Source organism: Alexandromys fortis, unplaced genomic scaffold (assembly GCF_014885135.2).
Source record: "Alexandromys fortis isolate MF-2015 unplaced genomic scaffold, M_Fortis_MF-2015_v1.1 scaffold_295, whole genome shotgun sequence".
Classification (NCBI taxonomy): domain Eukaryota; kingdom Metazoa; phylum Chordata; class Mammalia; order Rodentia; family Cricetidae; genus Alexandromys; species Alexandromys fortis.
The window spans coordinates 952,706-969,887 of record NW_026068169.1 but is presented as its reverse complement, the minus strand read 5'-3'; the positions used below and the strand labels follow the sequence as shown (position 1 = coordinate 969,887).

The 17,182-nt window shown below is 39.3% G+C and overlaps 1 protein-coding gene across 7 annotated transcripts in view; it reads left to right on the top strand.

Moving 5' to 3' along the window:
• Pfkfb1 (6-phosphofructo-2-kinase/fructose-2,6-biphosphatase 1) overlaps positions 1 to 17,182 on the top strand; it is a 51,272-nt gene that overhangs the window by 29,106 nt on the left and 4,984 nt on the right. For 6 of the 7 annotated variants that reach the window (XM_050128338.1, XM_050128340.1, XM_050128336.1 and 3 more), the window contains exons 7-11: positions 358 to 479; positions 6,343 to 6,550; positions 9,333 to 9,374; positions 10,499 to 10,645; positions 12,823 to 12,927. In XM_050128338.1, coding sequence (XP_049984295.1) covers positions 358 to 479; positions 6,343 to 6,550; positions 9,333 to 9,374; positions 10,499 to 10,645; positions 12,823 to 12,927 — 624 coding nt within the window. The remainder of the gene's footprint in view (positions 1 to 357; positions 480 to 6,342; positions 6,551 to 9,332; positions 9,375 to 10,498; positions 10,646 to 12,822; positions 12,928 to 17,182) is intronic. The other variant, XM_050128337.1, reaches the window with a different exon arrangement.

Here is a 17,182-nt window from a genome sequence, read left to right as displayed (position 1 = left end):
AGAGATGCCAGTCTTATAAAAGCCAATGACAACATGCCTGTTTTCTCAGCAGTGAGTAAATACATGAAAGTCTATGATATAAAGTCAAAATATCTCATTCTTCTTCCTCATCACAGTTTTCCTGGTCTCTTATAGATGGTGTTAAGCAATATGTGCACTGGGAGTAAACACATTGTAAAATATAGCCCAGCTCCTCTTTGGTTGCCTAATTTTGACTTGGGCAAAACCCTTGTTCAAACTCTTAAGTTCCCTGCCTTTGTAATGTAGTGTATGGTAGTCAGTTGTCTATAGGGCCCTTTCCAAATACAATGTCAGAGTCTATTTCCCCACATTTATCTTCTTCCCACCTTCTCACAGCAAGTGAAACTTGGCAGCCCTGATTACATAGACTGTGACAAAGAAAAGGTTTTGGAAGACTTTCTTAAGAGAATTGAGTGCTATGAGATTAACTACCAACCTTTGGATGAAGAATTGGACAGGTAAGAGCCTAACAACAACCCAAAGTCAAGTTTTGATGTCTTATGGGACCTAAGAAAATGTCCACCTTTGGGAGGCCTTAACTTTTCTATCCATAATATCAGAAGATATTGATATATCTTCGTTACCCCCTCCAGTCCAGTTTTCCATGAGACAGTGATTCTTTGCTATGGAAAGTATTCATAAGTTGACTAAAGTAGTGCCTTCTTATGCAGTAGACACAGATTTGGACTTTGCTCCCTGAGAACAAATGCCTCCATTCTGTGGCTATTGTGTTGCTGTTGCAGAAATACTATTCACATGAATGTCACCATAGTATCTAAACAGATTCACCTTCTTTCTTCTGTCACATCCTTATAGTACTTCCATAAAGGAGGCTGTGGTAGAGCTGATATCCTAAATTTCCAAAAAGAGGAAACCGAATCTTAGGAAGCTGAAGCTACTACCCAAGCTTCCACCATAAGTCATATGTGGCATTAGAAGTCTAACCATGTATTGTCTCCTATTGTTTCTCCTCTCATACCCCTCATGGATCTCTTCAATCAGCAAGTCTTTGGAAACTTTACATGCAGAAGGTGTAAATAGAGTCAAATGAGATGGATTCTGTCCTTCGGTGACTTTTACAGAGACTCAACATATGAAAAGACCTATAAAGCTATAAAATAAGATTTTCTTGCATAATACTAGCTACAGATAGAGAAGTATTGGCTGGCAGTGTGAAGCAGATGTAAGTTTAGTTGTAAAATGTTCAAAGAAACTTGCTCTCTTTCAAAATGGGTTCTAATGAAAACAGACTTCAGCTTCCCATACTCTTTGAGACCCAAGTTTGAAGAGTAAAAGGGCTGTAACTGGTCATTATTACCCTAAGAAGTTTAAATGCATCCTTTCAGTCTTCTCCACTAGAAATGCAAGAAAATGGGTATTGTTACTTCACAGTTCGGGAAACTAACAAGCACGGATTGATCAGGTCAAAGGCTTGTCAGAGTCAGCAACACAGTCTATACTGAATGAAGCCTGTATTTACCAAATTGTAGCCTGATTTAACCCTCCACATCCTTGAATCACAAGAAATATCAATCGGGACTTAAAAATTCAGTGCAAAAGGCACATAGTCTTTGTATATAATTTTGCAGATTGCCCACTGTGCATGCTCCCTGACCAAACATACATGTTTCTTTCAGGAAGACAAGCAATGGAACTAGGTTGTTTCTGCTTGAGAAAAGTGACTTTTTCAGATTCCACAGTGACATTATGTGGGATAATGGCATATGATGGAAGATATGATGAAAGGATCTTGCAGGAAGGGGGCTGAAGGGAAAGAATGACATTAAGAAAACCAATAGACCTGAGTTTAGACACCTAGAGGGGCACTGTTAAGTTTTGTTTGTTTCTGTTATTCTTTTGATGAGCTCATTGAGCCTGAAGAAGATAGATATAGAAGGCCAGTTTTAATTATTTTAATAAATATATTTTTCTTTATTTTTTAAAAAGAAAACAGACTATCTGTTTTTCATTATACATATCAATCCAAGTTCCCACTCCCTCCCCTCCTCCCAGTCCCTCCACACACCTTCCGACCCCACCTTCATCCAATCCTCAGAGAGGGTAAGGCACATTGCTTTGGGAAAGGTTCGAGGCCCTCCCTACTATATCTAGGCTGAGTAAGGTATCCATCCAAAGAGAATAGGTTCCCCAAAAGCCAGTACATGCAGTAGGAATAAATCCTGGTGCCACTGCCAGTGGCCCCCAGTCTTCCCCAGCAATGCAAATATCAACCATATTCAGAGGATCTAGTTTGGTCCTCCTGTGCTTGTTTCTTCCCAGTCTGGCTGGAGTTGGTGAGCTCCCATCAGCTCAGATAGACTGTTTCAGTGGGTGAACCCATCATTGTCTTGATCTCTTTGCTCATTTTCTCATTCCTCCCACTCTTCAACTGGACTTTGGGAGCTCAGTCCAGTGCTCTGATGTAGGTCTCTGCCTCTGTTTTCATCAGTTGCTGGATGAAGGTTCTATGGTGACATTTAAGATATTCATCAGTCTGACTACATGGCAAGTCAAGATCAGGCCCCCTCTCCTCAATAGCTTAGGGTTTTATCTGGGGTCATCCTTGTGGATTCTCTAGAGCCGTGTTTCTTGCTAGCCCTATAATGGCTCCCTCAATCAAGATATCTCTTTCCTTGCTCTCATCTCTCTTCTTCCTCCTTCTCAACTATCGCATTCCCTCAAGTTCTCCTCACCCTCCCCTTCTCCCTCCTCACCCCTCCCCTTCTTCCCTCTTTTTCCCCTTCCACCCTCCCTTCTCTCCCACCTCCATGCTCCCAATTTTGTCAGGGAATCTTGCCTGTTTTGACTTTCTGGGTACATCAATGTATGCTTTTCTTTGGGTTCACCTCATTATTTAGCTTCTCTAGGATCATGAACTATAGGCTCAATGTCCTTTGTTTATGGCTAGTATCCACTTATAAGTGAGTACATATCATATTCATCTTTTTGGTTCTGGGTTACCTCACTCAGGATAATGTTTTCTAATTCCAGCCATCTGCACGCAAAATTCAAGATGTCAATATTTTTTTACTGCTGAGTAGTACTCTAATGTGTAGATGTGTCACATTTTCTTTATCCATTCTTTAGTCGAGGAACATCTAGGTTGTTTCCAGGTTCTGGCTATTACAAATAATGTTGCAATGAACATAGTTGAACAAATGCCTTTGTAGTATGATTGAACATCTTTTGGGTATATGCCCAAGAGTGGTATTGCTGTCTCCTGAGATAGGTTGATTTCCAATTTTCTGAGAAACCGCCATACTGATTTCCAAAGTGGTTGTACAAGTTTGCATTCCCACCAGCAATGGATGAGTGCTCCCTTTACCCCACATCCTCTCCAGCATAGGCTATCATTGGTGTTTTTGATCTTAGACACGTGTAAGATGGTATCTCAGAGTTGTTTTGACTTACATTTCCCTGATGGCTAAGGATGTTGAATATTTCCATAAGTATCTTTTGGCCGTTGGTCTTGGAGAGAACAGGGATACAAGGAACATATCTAAATATAATAAAAACAATATACAGGAAGCCGACAGCCAATGTCAAATTAAATAGAGAGAAATGATAAAGGATTCCACTAAAATCAGGAACAATACAAGGCTATCCACTCTCTCCATATCGCTTCAACATAGTTCTTGAAGTTCTGGCAATAAGACAACAAAAGGAGATCAAGGAGATTCTATTGGACGGGAAGAAATCAAACTTTTGTTATTTGCAGATGATATGATAGTATACATAAGTGACCCCAAAAACACTACCAGAGAACTCCTGCAGCTGATAGATACCTTCAGTGATGTAGCAGGATACAAGATCAACTCAAAAAAAAAAAATCAGTAGCCCTCCTATATACAAATGATAAAGAAGCTACGAGGGAAATTAGAGAAACATCACCTTTTTTCTGTTCAAAATAAATAAATCTTTTTCATTTTATATGCCAACCACAGTTCTTCTTCTGTCCCTCCTCCTGCTTCCCCACACCATCCCACCTCTAATCCACTCCACAGAGTGGTTGAGGCATTCCTTTGGTAGTCAAGAAAGTCTATCACATCACATTGAAGCAGGACCAAGGCCCTCCCCCTGTATCCAGGCTGAGCAAGGTATCCCTTTATAGGGAATAGGCTCTAAAGAGCCAATTCATGCACTAGGGATAAATACTGCTTCCACTGCTAGTGGACCCACAAACTGCCCAAGCCATACAACTGTCACCCACATTCAGAGGGCCCAGTTCAGTCCTATGCAGGCTCTCCAGCTGTCAGTCCATGGTCAATGACTTCCCACTAGCTCGGGTCAGCTCTTTCTGTGGGTTTCCCTATCATGATCTTGACCCCTTTGCTCATATTATCACCCTTCTCTCTCTTTGCCTGGACTCCGGGAGTTCAGCCCAGTGCTTAGCTGTGAATCTCTACATCTTCTTCCATCTAATTATTTTATAAATTTATATATTTAATAGAAATTTATAGCTTATGTATCATGGCCAGCCTTAGCACTGCCTAAGGAGGCCAAAGAGGCAAGGCTATTCATGTTTTGCTAGAATGCCCAGTAATTTGGAGAAGGTGATGTGTACACAGTTGACTCCAGTTCTGGGATCAGTAAACCAGATGGCTGAAGGAACTCAGAGCATGGAACTTGGCCCACCTTTAAGCAAGAATGCTTATAAGAACTGAATTATTCAGTAGGCAAGCAATGTTGGATCTTTCAAAAATAAGAAGAAAACTTTCCTACAACCTTTTGTCAATTAGTATTTAAAAGCAGCAACATGAAAAAGTAGAAAAATAAAACCAGGACCTTCTCATTAGTATAGTTTATATATTTTATTTTAAATTACATAATTTGGGAGATGAACATGAAACTTTTATAATAATTTGTTATTGAGCAATTATAAATGAACTTATATAGCTCTAAATCTAAGATTTCTTGGAGAGAGTAAATGTCCTAGCTTTTGAAAGATAGGAAAGATTTGGAAATCAGCAAGGTATATCATTTCAAGCAAAACGAAAAGTACTTTGAGACAGCTGGCCTAATTAGTTCTTAGTATGAAAAGAGAAGAGGACTACAGAGAATATTCCAAGTATACCAGCAATACAGGAATTAAAATACCATGGGTTAGGTATGGTGCTGTGTGATGAGGTCAACTCCAGACAGCCTGTAAAATCATTTAGGATAACAGACAAAGCTATGGAATTTGAAAGTTCCCTTCGAATTACAGAGAGTCTAGTATTTGGTACAGGCAATACCCAGGCAACAAAATCACATCAGAGCTCAATGGAGTGAGACACATTCTGTGGAAAATTGCTTCTCTGTGTGCTTCAATTTTCTACATGATGACCTCTACTCTGAATAATGGCTGGGAAGATTTGTGCATCTTAAAATCTCCCAGTCTCTGCATGATAGACAGAAAATATTCAATATTCAACAAATTCAAGTGTCCTTTGGGATCCACTGTACATGGATCCCAGAGTTGTGAAGGATGAGGCTGTAAATGTAAAGGTCTTTTCTAGGAAGATCAAGGAAGAGACTCTCTGAAACCAAAACCATCAACAGCTTAAGGGTCCTGGGTTGCTTATGTCACCCTATGACTCTAGTTCCCACACCTCTTCCCATGGAGCTCTCTTAGCTCCTTACAGTCAACTAGAGGATTTAGGGCTGTTCCAGGAGCTGTAGAAATCTTACTTCATGGTTCTAATCTTCCAAGCTGTTGGTATCCTGCCCCTGCCTCCCAGCTCCTTCAGAGACAGGTTGATGTATTTGATTAGTACTCAGTCTATTGTTACTAGAGCTGAGCACATAACTAAGGGAACTACCAGAAACTTGGGACCAGGACCACAAGTTTGCTAATGATGTTCTGCACTATTTCTGTATCCCTTCACACCAATACTTGACATACTGTGCTGTTGTGACAGGAATGCTGAATATTATTCATGTATACAAGTGTATGTTTCTGACTGTTTTAAGAGTTCCTAAAGGGCAGATATCCTCTACCCAAAGCACAGTGCCTTAATTCAGATAAAAGTACTTGTGAATTGCAGGTGTAGACTATAGAGAAGAATCTTAGCCAATTGCATTGTGATTGGGAAAGGGAAAAAGTTGATTCAAGCTGAAGAAAGGAGATGGTAGCCTACAGTGATTAGGTTCCTGGGGCTGTCAGGAACAAAATCTCTAGAATATATACCAAGAGCAAGACTAGGTATAACATCTTGTTAGGTAGGAGGCAAACTCCAGAGGAGGATTGGGAGCAGGATGTGTGGTTAGGAATTTCTCTTGGGATCAACCCTCCCTCCCATCAGCACCTAAGATGTTTGCTTCTCCTTGTGTCTGGCCCAGCCACCTGTCCTACATCAAGATCTTCGACGTGGGCACACGCTACATGGTAAATCGAGTGCAGGACCATGTTCAGAGCCGCACAGCCTACTACCTCATGAACATCCATGTCACTCCCCGATCCATCTACCTATGCCGGCATGGTGAGAGTGAGCTGAACCTCAGAGGCCGCATTGGAGGTGACTCTGGCCTCTCAGCTCGAGGCAAGCAGGTAAGTTAGCTCCAAAGACTCAGGTGAGTAGACTAGGCTAACCCAGGTGGGATGGCCAGTGACTGGATTTTAAGAAGTATCCCTAAGTGGAAAAGGATCAAATTATGATCAATCAGTCTCTTCCAATATTAGTCACTGAGTCCTGTCACAGATATTGAATGGTTCTCATATGCATTCTGCTTCTGCAAGATCAGTAGCATGATCCTCCAAGGTTTCCTAAATATAGCTGCTCCATTACCCTTCCCCTACTGGATGTCTCCCTTCATCATTCTCACCACTCTGCCCTTTGCCCATGCCCAGCTTGCTGTCCTCTTTGGTCCCTCTGTTAGCTGGCAACTGTCAAGTACATAGATAAGTGACCTTTGGATCTCAGCCTGAATCCCTCGTCTTCATGACTCAGTGTTGATGCTGCCCCCTAACTCATTTGAGAAACCCCACTGTCCTCACCCTCCTACTGCCTCTTGCTCACTCCATTCCTTCCAAGGCCCTGCTCCTGCTCCAAGATCTAGTCATCCAGGAAGTCCTCCCTATTCGTTCCTTATCCCATGAGTCACTGGCCTTTGGGAATATCTCTCCTCATTCTATCACTGACTCTTTCAAGTCATGACTTTCTCTGTTTTCTGCCTGATATAGTAACCTGTCCATTCTGGGTTCTGGATTTACTTCCCAGCTTCTGGTCCTTTACCCAGGCTTGTTAGCACATATGTTGCTGGAGAAAATCACTTAGGGATAACATAGATAGAAAATGAAGTGTAGGAGAGGTATTCCTGTTTCTTAATGTCTTTTTTTAAGTTTTATTTGCTTTTATTTTATGTGCATGTGTGTCTGTGCGTTGTGTGCATGTCTGGTGTTCACAAGGACCAGAAGAGGGCATAAGATCCCCTGGAGTTATACCTTGTTGTAAGTCATCATATGGGTGCTGGGAACCAAAACAGCCAGTGCTCTTAAATACTGAGTCAACTCTACAAGCCCTTACTGTCTTTTATTGGACACCTATGCACAGCCACAGTACCATCCACTTCCACGTCTATTTTTTTGAATGACATCAGCAGTGTGAACTGAGCATAACTGTCATTGTTTATGGATAAGGAAGCTGAGCAACAGAGACAGAGAGCAGCTTCAGGTCATATGGTCAGTAAAAGATAACATAGGCAGGACTGAAAACCAGGCCGTCCTGCCTTGCCTCAGTACCCCTGCTGGATAGGAGGGAGATATCCCAAACTAGGACTGCCCCTGAAGCCCTGTCCTCAGCGAACCTTTCTGATCCCTATGGACTAGAAGTTTCCCTCTGGAGGTTGGTTGCCTCTGACCTGACTCTTACCTCTCATGCTCTCCAGAACAGAGACTGAGATCACTTGAGGTATTTTTTTTCATCTCCAGGACTTCTTGGCTATAGCTACTCTTTCTTACTTGCACAGCTAAGAGTCCATTGAAAAAGTAACCATGAAATCATGAGTACCGCCTGCACACACAAATATGTATATATCAGCACGCATCAGATCCTAACCTTCACATTCGTCAGCCCCCTGCACCAGGCCTGGTTTTAAAAGTCAGCCACCCCAATCTCTAGAGCTTTCAGTTAACTAGTACTTACTATGTACCAGGAAATAGTTTGCTTTCCACACAGCTCAGAGACAAGGCTGGATAAGTGCATGGTGTTTGCATTTTATAGGTATGATATGACATCAGAGATGGGCACTGTGTAAGCTGTTGGGATTTGCCTTTCTGTTACTGTCTTAGGCAAGGGCTTCTACCCATGAACACTGACTGCTGACTTGCATCTATCATACAAATTTGTGCCTGTGCCCATTTGTGCAGATAGGACATGCCATGTTTGGTTAATAACACCCTGTACATAGGGCTCTCATGACCTTTTGTGGTTCCCTTCTGCACTGCCATTGTTCTCTCTCTGAGTGGCTGGATCTGGATAGCATTAACATTTCAGCATCCAAAATAGGGCCATAAATACTCAGTGCTTGTGAAAATGATCTTTAACTGGGTACCAAGATCCCTATTCTAGCAATAGGAATTCAAAGCATCAGAGAACTGTCTTTCAGATCCTTTAGTCCATACTTTCAGGCCACAAACTGGGCACTTCTAGCCTTGGAACCCCTCTCTGATGGCCTGATAATCTGATTCAGTGCCTGTATGCATCCATCTGATAGTTTCCACGTGAGGTCAGGCCATGGTCACAGGAATATTAACTTTTAGGCCCAGTGTAGCCCTGAGGTTACTCTGTAGAAGAGGACCACTGGAGATGGAGCATAATCAGAACTTAGTGATGTGATTTGATTAACTTCATACATGTAGTGAAGATACCTAGAAGTGCTACATGTCATCAGAAATGGAAGGAGAAAGAATACAGACCATGGGGGTGGATCCATTTGTTCTTAGGCTCAACGTATGTTAGAGGTGGGCCTGTTTGAATGAATGATCGATCTAGTAGGGGATTCAGTGAGCAAATATCAACATAGATACTCTTTTTCTCTTTCTTTCATCCTTAGTGGTTCAGGGTAGGATATGACTTTTATTTTTTTTATGACTTTTATTTTTTGACACTTTATAATTGCACATATTTGTTAGATATAATTTACTATTTCCATACTAATTGTATATTGGTCCATCATCTTTTTTTGAGGGAAATAAATGTTAATTTTGTTATTTTAATGATTATTTTGTTGTTTATGTTTTTATTGAACTGTACATTTTTCTCTGCTCCCTTTCCTTCCTCTCCCTCCCCTTCTACCCTCTCCCATGACCCCCATGTTCCCAATTTACTCAGGAGATCTTGTCTTTTTCTTCTTCCTATGAAGATCAGATCCATGTATGTCTCTCATAGTATCCTCTTTGTTGTCTAGGTTGTCTGGGGTTGTGAACTTTAGGTTGGTTCTTTTTTGTTTGCTTTATGTCTAGAAGACACATATGTGTGAGTACATATGATATTTGTCTTTCTGGGTCTGGGTTACCTCATTCAGTATAATGTTTTCTAGAGCCATCCATTTGCCTGCATATTTCAAGATGTCATTATTTTTTACTACTATGTAGTACTCCATTGTGTAAATGGAGTACTTATCCATTCCTTATCCATTCTTCAATTGAGGTGCATTTGTGTTCTTTCCAGGTTCTGCTAATACAAATAATGTTGCTGTGAACATAGTTGAGCACATGTCCTTGTAGTAAGATTGAGCATCCTTTGGGTAAATACCCAACAAAGGTATTGTTCGGTCTTGAAGTAGATTGTTTCCTAATTTTCTGAGAAATCACCATACTGATTTGCAAAGCGGCTGTTCAAGTTTGCACTCCCACCAGCAATGGAGGAGCATTCTCCTTACCCCACATCCTTTCCAGAATATGTGGTCATTAGTGCTTTTGTTCTTGGCCATTCTGACAGGTGTAAGATGGAATTTCCAAGTTGTTTTGATACACATTTCTCTGGTGGATAACAATGTTGAGAATTTCCTTACATGTCATTCAGCCATTTGAGATTCTTCTGTTGGGAATTCTCTGTTTAGATCTGTAGCCACAGTTTTATTGGATTATTTATTCTTTTGATGTCAAGTTTCTTAAGTTCTTTCTATGTTTTGGAGATCAGCCCTCTGTCCAATGTGGTGTTGGTGAAGATCTTTTCCCATTCTGTAGGTTGCCATTTTGTCTTGTTGACTGTGCCATTTGCCTTACAGAAGCTTCTCAGTTTCAGGAGATCCCATTTATTCAATGTTGCTCTTATTGTCTGTGCTACTGGGCTTATACGTAGGAAGTGGTCTCCTGTGCCCATGTATTTCAGTGTACTTCCCACTTTTTCTTCTATCAGGTTCACTGTGGTCAGATTTATATTGAGGTCTTTAATCCATTTGGACTTGAGTTTTGTGCATGGTGATAGGATTGGATCTATTTTCATTCTTCTACAGATTGACATCCAGTTTTCCTTCCTCTTCTTTGTATCCCTAGTATGCCTTTGCCCTGGCCAACTTCATTCAGTCTCAAGGCATCAGCAACTTGAAGGTGTGGACCAGTCATATGAAGAGGACCATTCAGACTGCTGAGGCTCTAGGCGTCCCCTATGAACAGTGGAAAGCCCTGAATGAGATTGATGCGGTAAGATGGAAAGGGTTAATATCCTAGCGTATAGGGAGATGGTAATTCTAAGATTATCTCGTGGTTACCTCTGTTCCAGAGAACCTAATTAGTTCATTAAACCTTACATTGTTTTTTTGTTTTGTTTTGTTTTTGTCAAGCAACCATGTATAAGAGAGTATTCTATGTCTTGAAGATCTTGTGAAATCCAGAATTGGATTGACCTATGAGAATGCCTATGGGGCATTTTCACGAATTTTTAATTTATATAGGGAGACAAGCTCGCTGTAGGCAGTACTATATGTCAGCAGGTAGATCTGGGCTGTGTAAGAAAGGTGTCTTAATGTGAACCTAAAAGTAAGCAAGTAATCATGTTTCCTCCATGCTTCTTGTCCTGACTTCCTTTAATGATGGATTGTCATCCTACCTAAGATGTTTTTGGTCATGGTTTATTGCAGCAATAAAAACCAAACTAGACAATTTCTATAAGGTTGTTGTTAATTTCCGCATTTTGCAGATGAGGAAAATAAAACTCAGACGCTAAGCATGTTGCCTACAGTTAAAATAAGAAGGCAATGATCATTTCCATAGGCAAAGGGCCTCACAATAAGCCTCAGAACAGAAGCTTAAAACAGTCTAAAAGGATCTTTGTGTCCTTTCTTTCCTATGAGTAATGTTCATTCAGAAAGCCTGACACTGCAAAGCTGTTTATAATTTGTAAATGTTCTATTCCGTTTCCCTGAAGGAAGCCTGATAGTCAAAAAGACAAGAGCCAGAGTCTGATGACCCCAGGCACCAAACAAGCGGGGTTGAATTAAAACTCACACACTTTGAAGGAAATGTCAAAAACAACATCTCTTTTTACCACCAGCACCAGTAGCCTTGCCTATGGGGATTTTTCAGTAGACTTGGAAGCTCTCAGAATTTATCTTCCTAGGCCCACTCTGAAACCATCAAAAAATTTCCTAGTTTTTACCTTAGGAAGTATCTGTGGATAGATTTTTCCAAGAGATATTAAAATAGAGGGCAGGACAGGAAAGATAAGGAAGGTTATCCAATGGGTGAGTCGCACTGTCTTATATACTTGCATACAGAGTTTCAGATACCAGCCACAAGTATGCTTACCGGTATACACATGCACTTTACAGTCACAGCAACCCTCTCCTGTCAATCATATCTGCAACATATATGCACACAGTTCTAGAAATAAATATAGGTACATCATATACATATATGTATTGAATATAGACCAGATGAGCAAACCATTTGACATGTACACAGTACTAATACATAGTTTCAGGCATATTACCCACATTCACAGACTTCAGACATAGACATAAATATACAAATGATATTGCAGAAATATAATGTAGAATGTACACATTCGCGGATATATGTCACCAATACACAGGAAGACAGATACTACAGAGTAACCCACATGGGCATAGTCTCAGATAGTTATATACTCTGTACATACACACAGAGAATACAAGTGTACAACATATGCAAAATTAGATATAAAATATACATGCAAACACAAGGCTTTGAACATATCTCAATCACACTGATGAATTTATCTAATTATTCTTTATCAATAAAAAATCAGGAGTCGGATATGGGGTAAGAACCTGAATGATCAGGGAATCAGAGAAGCCACCAGTCACCTCCTCTCTCTTCCAATCTTCAAACCAGAGGGCTTGAGATTCTCTCTCAGCCCTACCTTACTATTTCCTGTCTCCTCTCTGCCCTCAATCCAAAACCTCTATGCTTAATTTTGGTCAGCTAGTGGCTAGCTCCACCCTCTGGTTCAAAGTTAACTTTATTGTCAAAATGTGATCAAGATATCACACAACGGCACACATAATAAGCATGTTCCACATGCTTACAAACACAGTAGTAAGTCTTTATTTTATATATACTTATATGTAATATATACATCTAGAACTATGGAGGCAATCATAGGAAAATATCATATATTGAGTCTGAACACACCCATTCTTTTGTCCTTACACAACCCACACACTACACACACACACACACACACACACACACACACACAATGCACCACAGGCAACAGGAACAACTCAAGAGCTACTTTGACAGAAACCCACATGTTATATTATTCTATAATCATTGGTCTCTGAATTGTGTGAAAACGCTATGTGGTAAATATATTGTTCACAAATAATTTTTAACAGGGTGTCTGTGAGGAGATGACCTATGAAGAAATCCAGGAACACTACCCTGAAGAATTTGCACTACGAGACCAGGATAAATATCGTTACCGCTATCCCAAGGGAGAGGTAAAGTTGAAAGGGTGGCTGAACTCCTAGGACTCTTCCCCTGTATTCCAACTGCCAGAGTTTCCTAAGTAGCTTTAGAAACAAGGAAAAACATGTTTTCAATAGCTGCTACCTGTCAAAGTACTTGATTATCTGATCCTTAGCTGTTCGGCAAGCCATTCCTCTTCTTTTAAAAAATATTTATTTATTCATTCAGTGTGTGCATGCATGCATGCATGCCAAGCCCCACATGCTTATGGAGGTCAGAGAACAACCCATGGAACTTTGTTCTCTCCTTCTACCATGTGATCCAAGGGATCAAACTCAGGTCATCAGGTTGAGTGATAGGTGCTATGACCTGCTACTCCTCTTTTTTAAAAGCTACATATTTGCCTACTTATAGGCACTACGTTCTTTTAGAAGAACACTCTTTATCCAATGCCTTGTATTTGTCATTTTCTCACTGGACAAATTAAAATAGCTCAATATACTCTAATTCTGTAATATTTTATTGCCAACTTGCCTAAAGTTACAAGCTCTTTCAGAAGTTGGGAAGGAACAAAAGCTATTAGTTTAATCAACTTCTTGGCTACCATATGAGCCAGACCATAATTTTCCTGTCTCTGTGTGAGATGAGTGCTTATTGCTTTCAATCCAGCCTCTACTTAGCCAGTTCTGCATTTTAATGTATTTATTAGTCATACTCTATCTTTGATCCAAAACCCTATGAACAGTTATCTGAAAATATGGACATCTGGGAAGATAAAACAGTAGAGTGTTATGTTCAGTCACAAATCGCTTTAATATTTTCATCTTCATTCTCAGAAGGGACTTTATTAATGTTAATTTTCTCCCATTTCCTTTATATTTATTTTAGGTTGTGTTATTAGATGCATACAAATTAAAAGCAATGTTGTCTTCTCACTGAATTACGCATATTTTAGTGAGAATGACTTAACTTTTTTCCTTAATAATGCCATTTTCCTAACCCAAATCTAGCTCTACATGATATCTTCTAACCTTTTTCTTAGTTCATCTTTATTTATTCACTTTCAACTTCTTTGGGTACTTTTGTTTTATTTATGTCTCTTATATGCAGTTTATAGTTGGATTTTGTTGTTTTTAATTCAAACTGAAAGATGTCTTTTGAATGCTAAGCCTGCTGTATATATTTTATTGCTATAACTGACTTTTTAACATTTATTTCTATTGTCTTTAACTTTCTATGCTTACTTTATTTTTCTCTTGCTTTCCTTAGGGTTGAGTTTTTCATCAATATGTGTTATAATCTGTTTCCAGATTCTTGTGGAGGTTACGCTTTACTTTAAAAATTCATCATGGTTCTTTCTGTTTTTGAAGATATCCCACTAAGGGTATGAGGTCAAAATATTGTATTTTAAAATAACTCAGAATAATTTGTTGTGTATTGTTATACAATCAACTTGAACTTTAACTTTTTATATTTCTTTTTTTAATTATTTTTAATATAATATATTTTGATTATGTTTTCCCCTCCTAGATCCTCCACTTACCCAACTTTATGTTGTTCTCTCTCTCTTTCTTTCTCTCTCTCTTTCTCTCTCTCTCTGTCTCTTTCAGAAAAACCCACAATAAAACACAAAAATGAAAATTAAAACAAACAAAAATCCAGTAAGACAGAAAATGCCAAAACAAAACAGAATGCTCACAAAAACAAAACAAAACATGGAGTTAATTTTGCATTGGCCAACTACTCTTGGGCATAGGTTCTGCTCTGAAGTGTGCTTGACTATACACTGGAGAAAATTTTCCCTTTGCCAGCAGGTGTCAATTGCAGATAGCTTCTTAGTTAGGGGTTGGACCCTATGTCTACTTCCCTCTCTCAGTGCTGAAATCCTGACAACTACTTGAATCTTTGTAGGTCTTGTGCATGCTACCATAGATTCATATATGTATCAGTCTTATTGTGTCTGGGAGACACTGTTTTTTGAAAGTCATCTATCACCCTTGACTCTTACAATCTCTCTGACCCCTCTTCAATATAAGATCCCTTAAGCCTTGAAGGGAGGGGTTTAATAAAGATATCCCACTGATGACTGAGTGTTCCAAAGTCTTTCAACCCCACACAATGTCTAGTTATGGGTCTGTATTTACCTTCATCTACTACAAGAAGAAATTTCTCTGATGAGAGTTGAGTGAGGCACTAGTCTACAGGTATAGCAATATGTCATTAGGAGTCATTTTATAGTTATGCTCCTTCAACAGAATAATAATACTAGATTTTCCCATAGGCCAATGACCTATCTAGTCACAGGGTCTCAGACACTTTAGCAGTGTCGAGTATAGGTTCCATCTCATAGAATTAGCATTAAATCCAATCAAAAAGTGGTTTGTTATTCCCATAAGGTTTGTGCCATCAGTGCACTAGTATATCTTGCAGGCAGGTCACTGTTACAAGTCACAGGTTTTGTAGCTGAGTGATATTGATGGTCACCCTTTCTTTTTTGGTAGTGTACAGAGTACCTTCCAGCACCATTAATGCTAGTCTCAGTAGGGGGTAAAGCTTAGTTGAACACCAACTGAACTTCTCTACATCTGATGACATAGTAAGTTGTGTCTTCAGAAATAGGGCCTTACTATCAAATTGCAGAGAAAAACCAATAGCCTGCAACGTTTTGTGGGATTCTGTGGGACCCCTTTGATCAGTGATTCAATAGATGTAACCCATTCATGGGACTGGAGGTTTTACTTGATAACATAAGATGTTTAAATGGGACACTGCCTCCCTTATTATATGGTGATTCTGTTTAAATTCCTTTCATGTATGTGTATATTTTAGGAAGCTTTTACAGTAAAAAGGTTTCTTTGTGGTTTTTCAAAAGACCTTTAGAGTTAGTTATCCCTTACCATACATATTCCCTCCTTTACCCTGCTCTCCCATACCCCTTCCCAAGGAAGAAGAAATAAAATACAGTGTTATGGAGATACACAGGTGAAACTAGAATAGGAATATTTAGTACTTTAATATACATGACTAACAAGGTCTAAAAATCAATGTCTCTGCTATGCCCCTAAATAGTATAAGATCTTTCAAAATGCAGTTGCTTCCTTTCCTAACTTACATGTTTTATATTTTCACATAGCCTTAATCTCTTAACTCCCAAATGAACTATTACTGGCATTGTTGTTGTTATTGTTACATTTAGTCATTTAATTAAATGTTTACTGATCCTTTGATTATTCTTGTTTCTATCTCATTTCATTTTTCCATCTTGTCATACAGTTTCTCTAATGAAAATCTGTCATTAGTACTCTCACCTTTCCTTTTATCTAAAACTATCTTGGGGGTGCATCCTCAATCCTCGATGATAATTGGTTACATATAAAACTCTCAGTTGGACTGTTATTTTCTTAGCACTTTAAAGCTATTTATCTCATTGTTTTATTGTTTCACTGTGGTTAAGGAATTTTTTTCAGTTTCATTATCGTTTCTCTGGTCATTGGTTAAGTGAGAAGCTTTTATATCTTTGTTGCCTTTAAGCTTAACTCACCTATGTCTAGATATTACTTGATTTCCCCTCCCACCCCTCCTCCCCTCTCTGCCCTTCATCTCTTTCCCCTCCTCTCCTTTTGTCTTGTCTCCTCTTCTTTCCTTTCTCCCCTTTTCTTCTCCCCACCTCCCCACTCTTCCCTCCACTCCTCTATATTTCTTTAGTTCCCCTTTTCCTTTCCACTCTCTTCCCCTCTCTTCAACATTCCTCCACTTTCCCTTCTTTCTTTCTTTCTTTCTTTCTTTCTTTCTTTCTTTCTTTCTTTCTTCCTTTCCTTTTCTTTTCTTTCTTTCTTTCTTGCCTCCCCTTCCCTCCCCTTCCTTCCCTTCCTTCTTTCTCTTTCTTTCTACATGTTCTTTATGCCATCAGCCTTTTAAGATAATTGTTAGAGGAAGCTTTTCATGTTTTTCCATCAGAATCAGAGGGGCGAATATATTTTCTTACTGTTTCCCTTTTTCCTGTGGATTGACTTTTTCTATTTTAAACTTCGACTTAGGGTGTAAGGATTTGTTCTTGGAGAGTCTCAGATTCATGTTGAGTCCCAACTCCCAGTTTAACTCCTATTTCTATAAGGTTTCTGAAATACCGGCTTCTTGGTTAATGAGATTGCCAAATGTCCTAGTCTAGTTGTGGCATCTATATCCAATTTTTAAAAAAACTCTTCATTTTGGAATACTACAGGTCAGAATTTTCCTTATTTTTTTTGAAATTTCAGATGTACAGTTAAGTATATACTTTATAGTGGG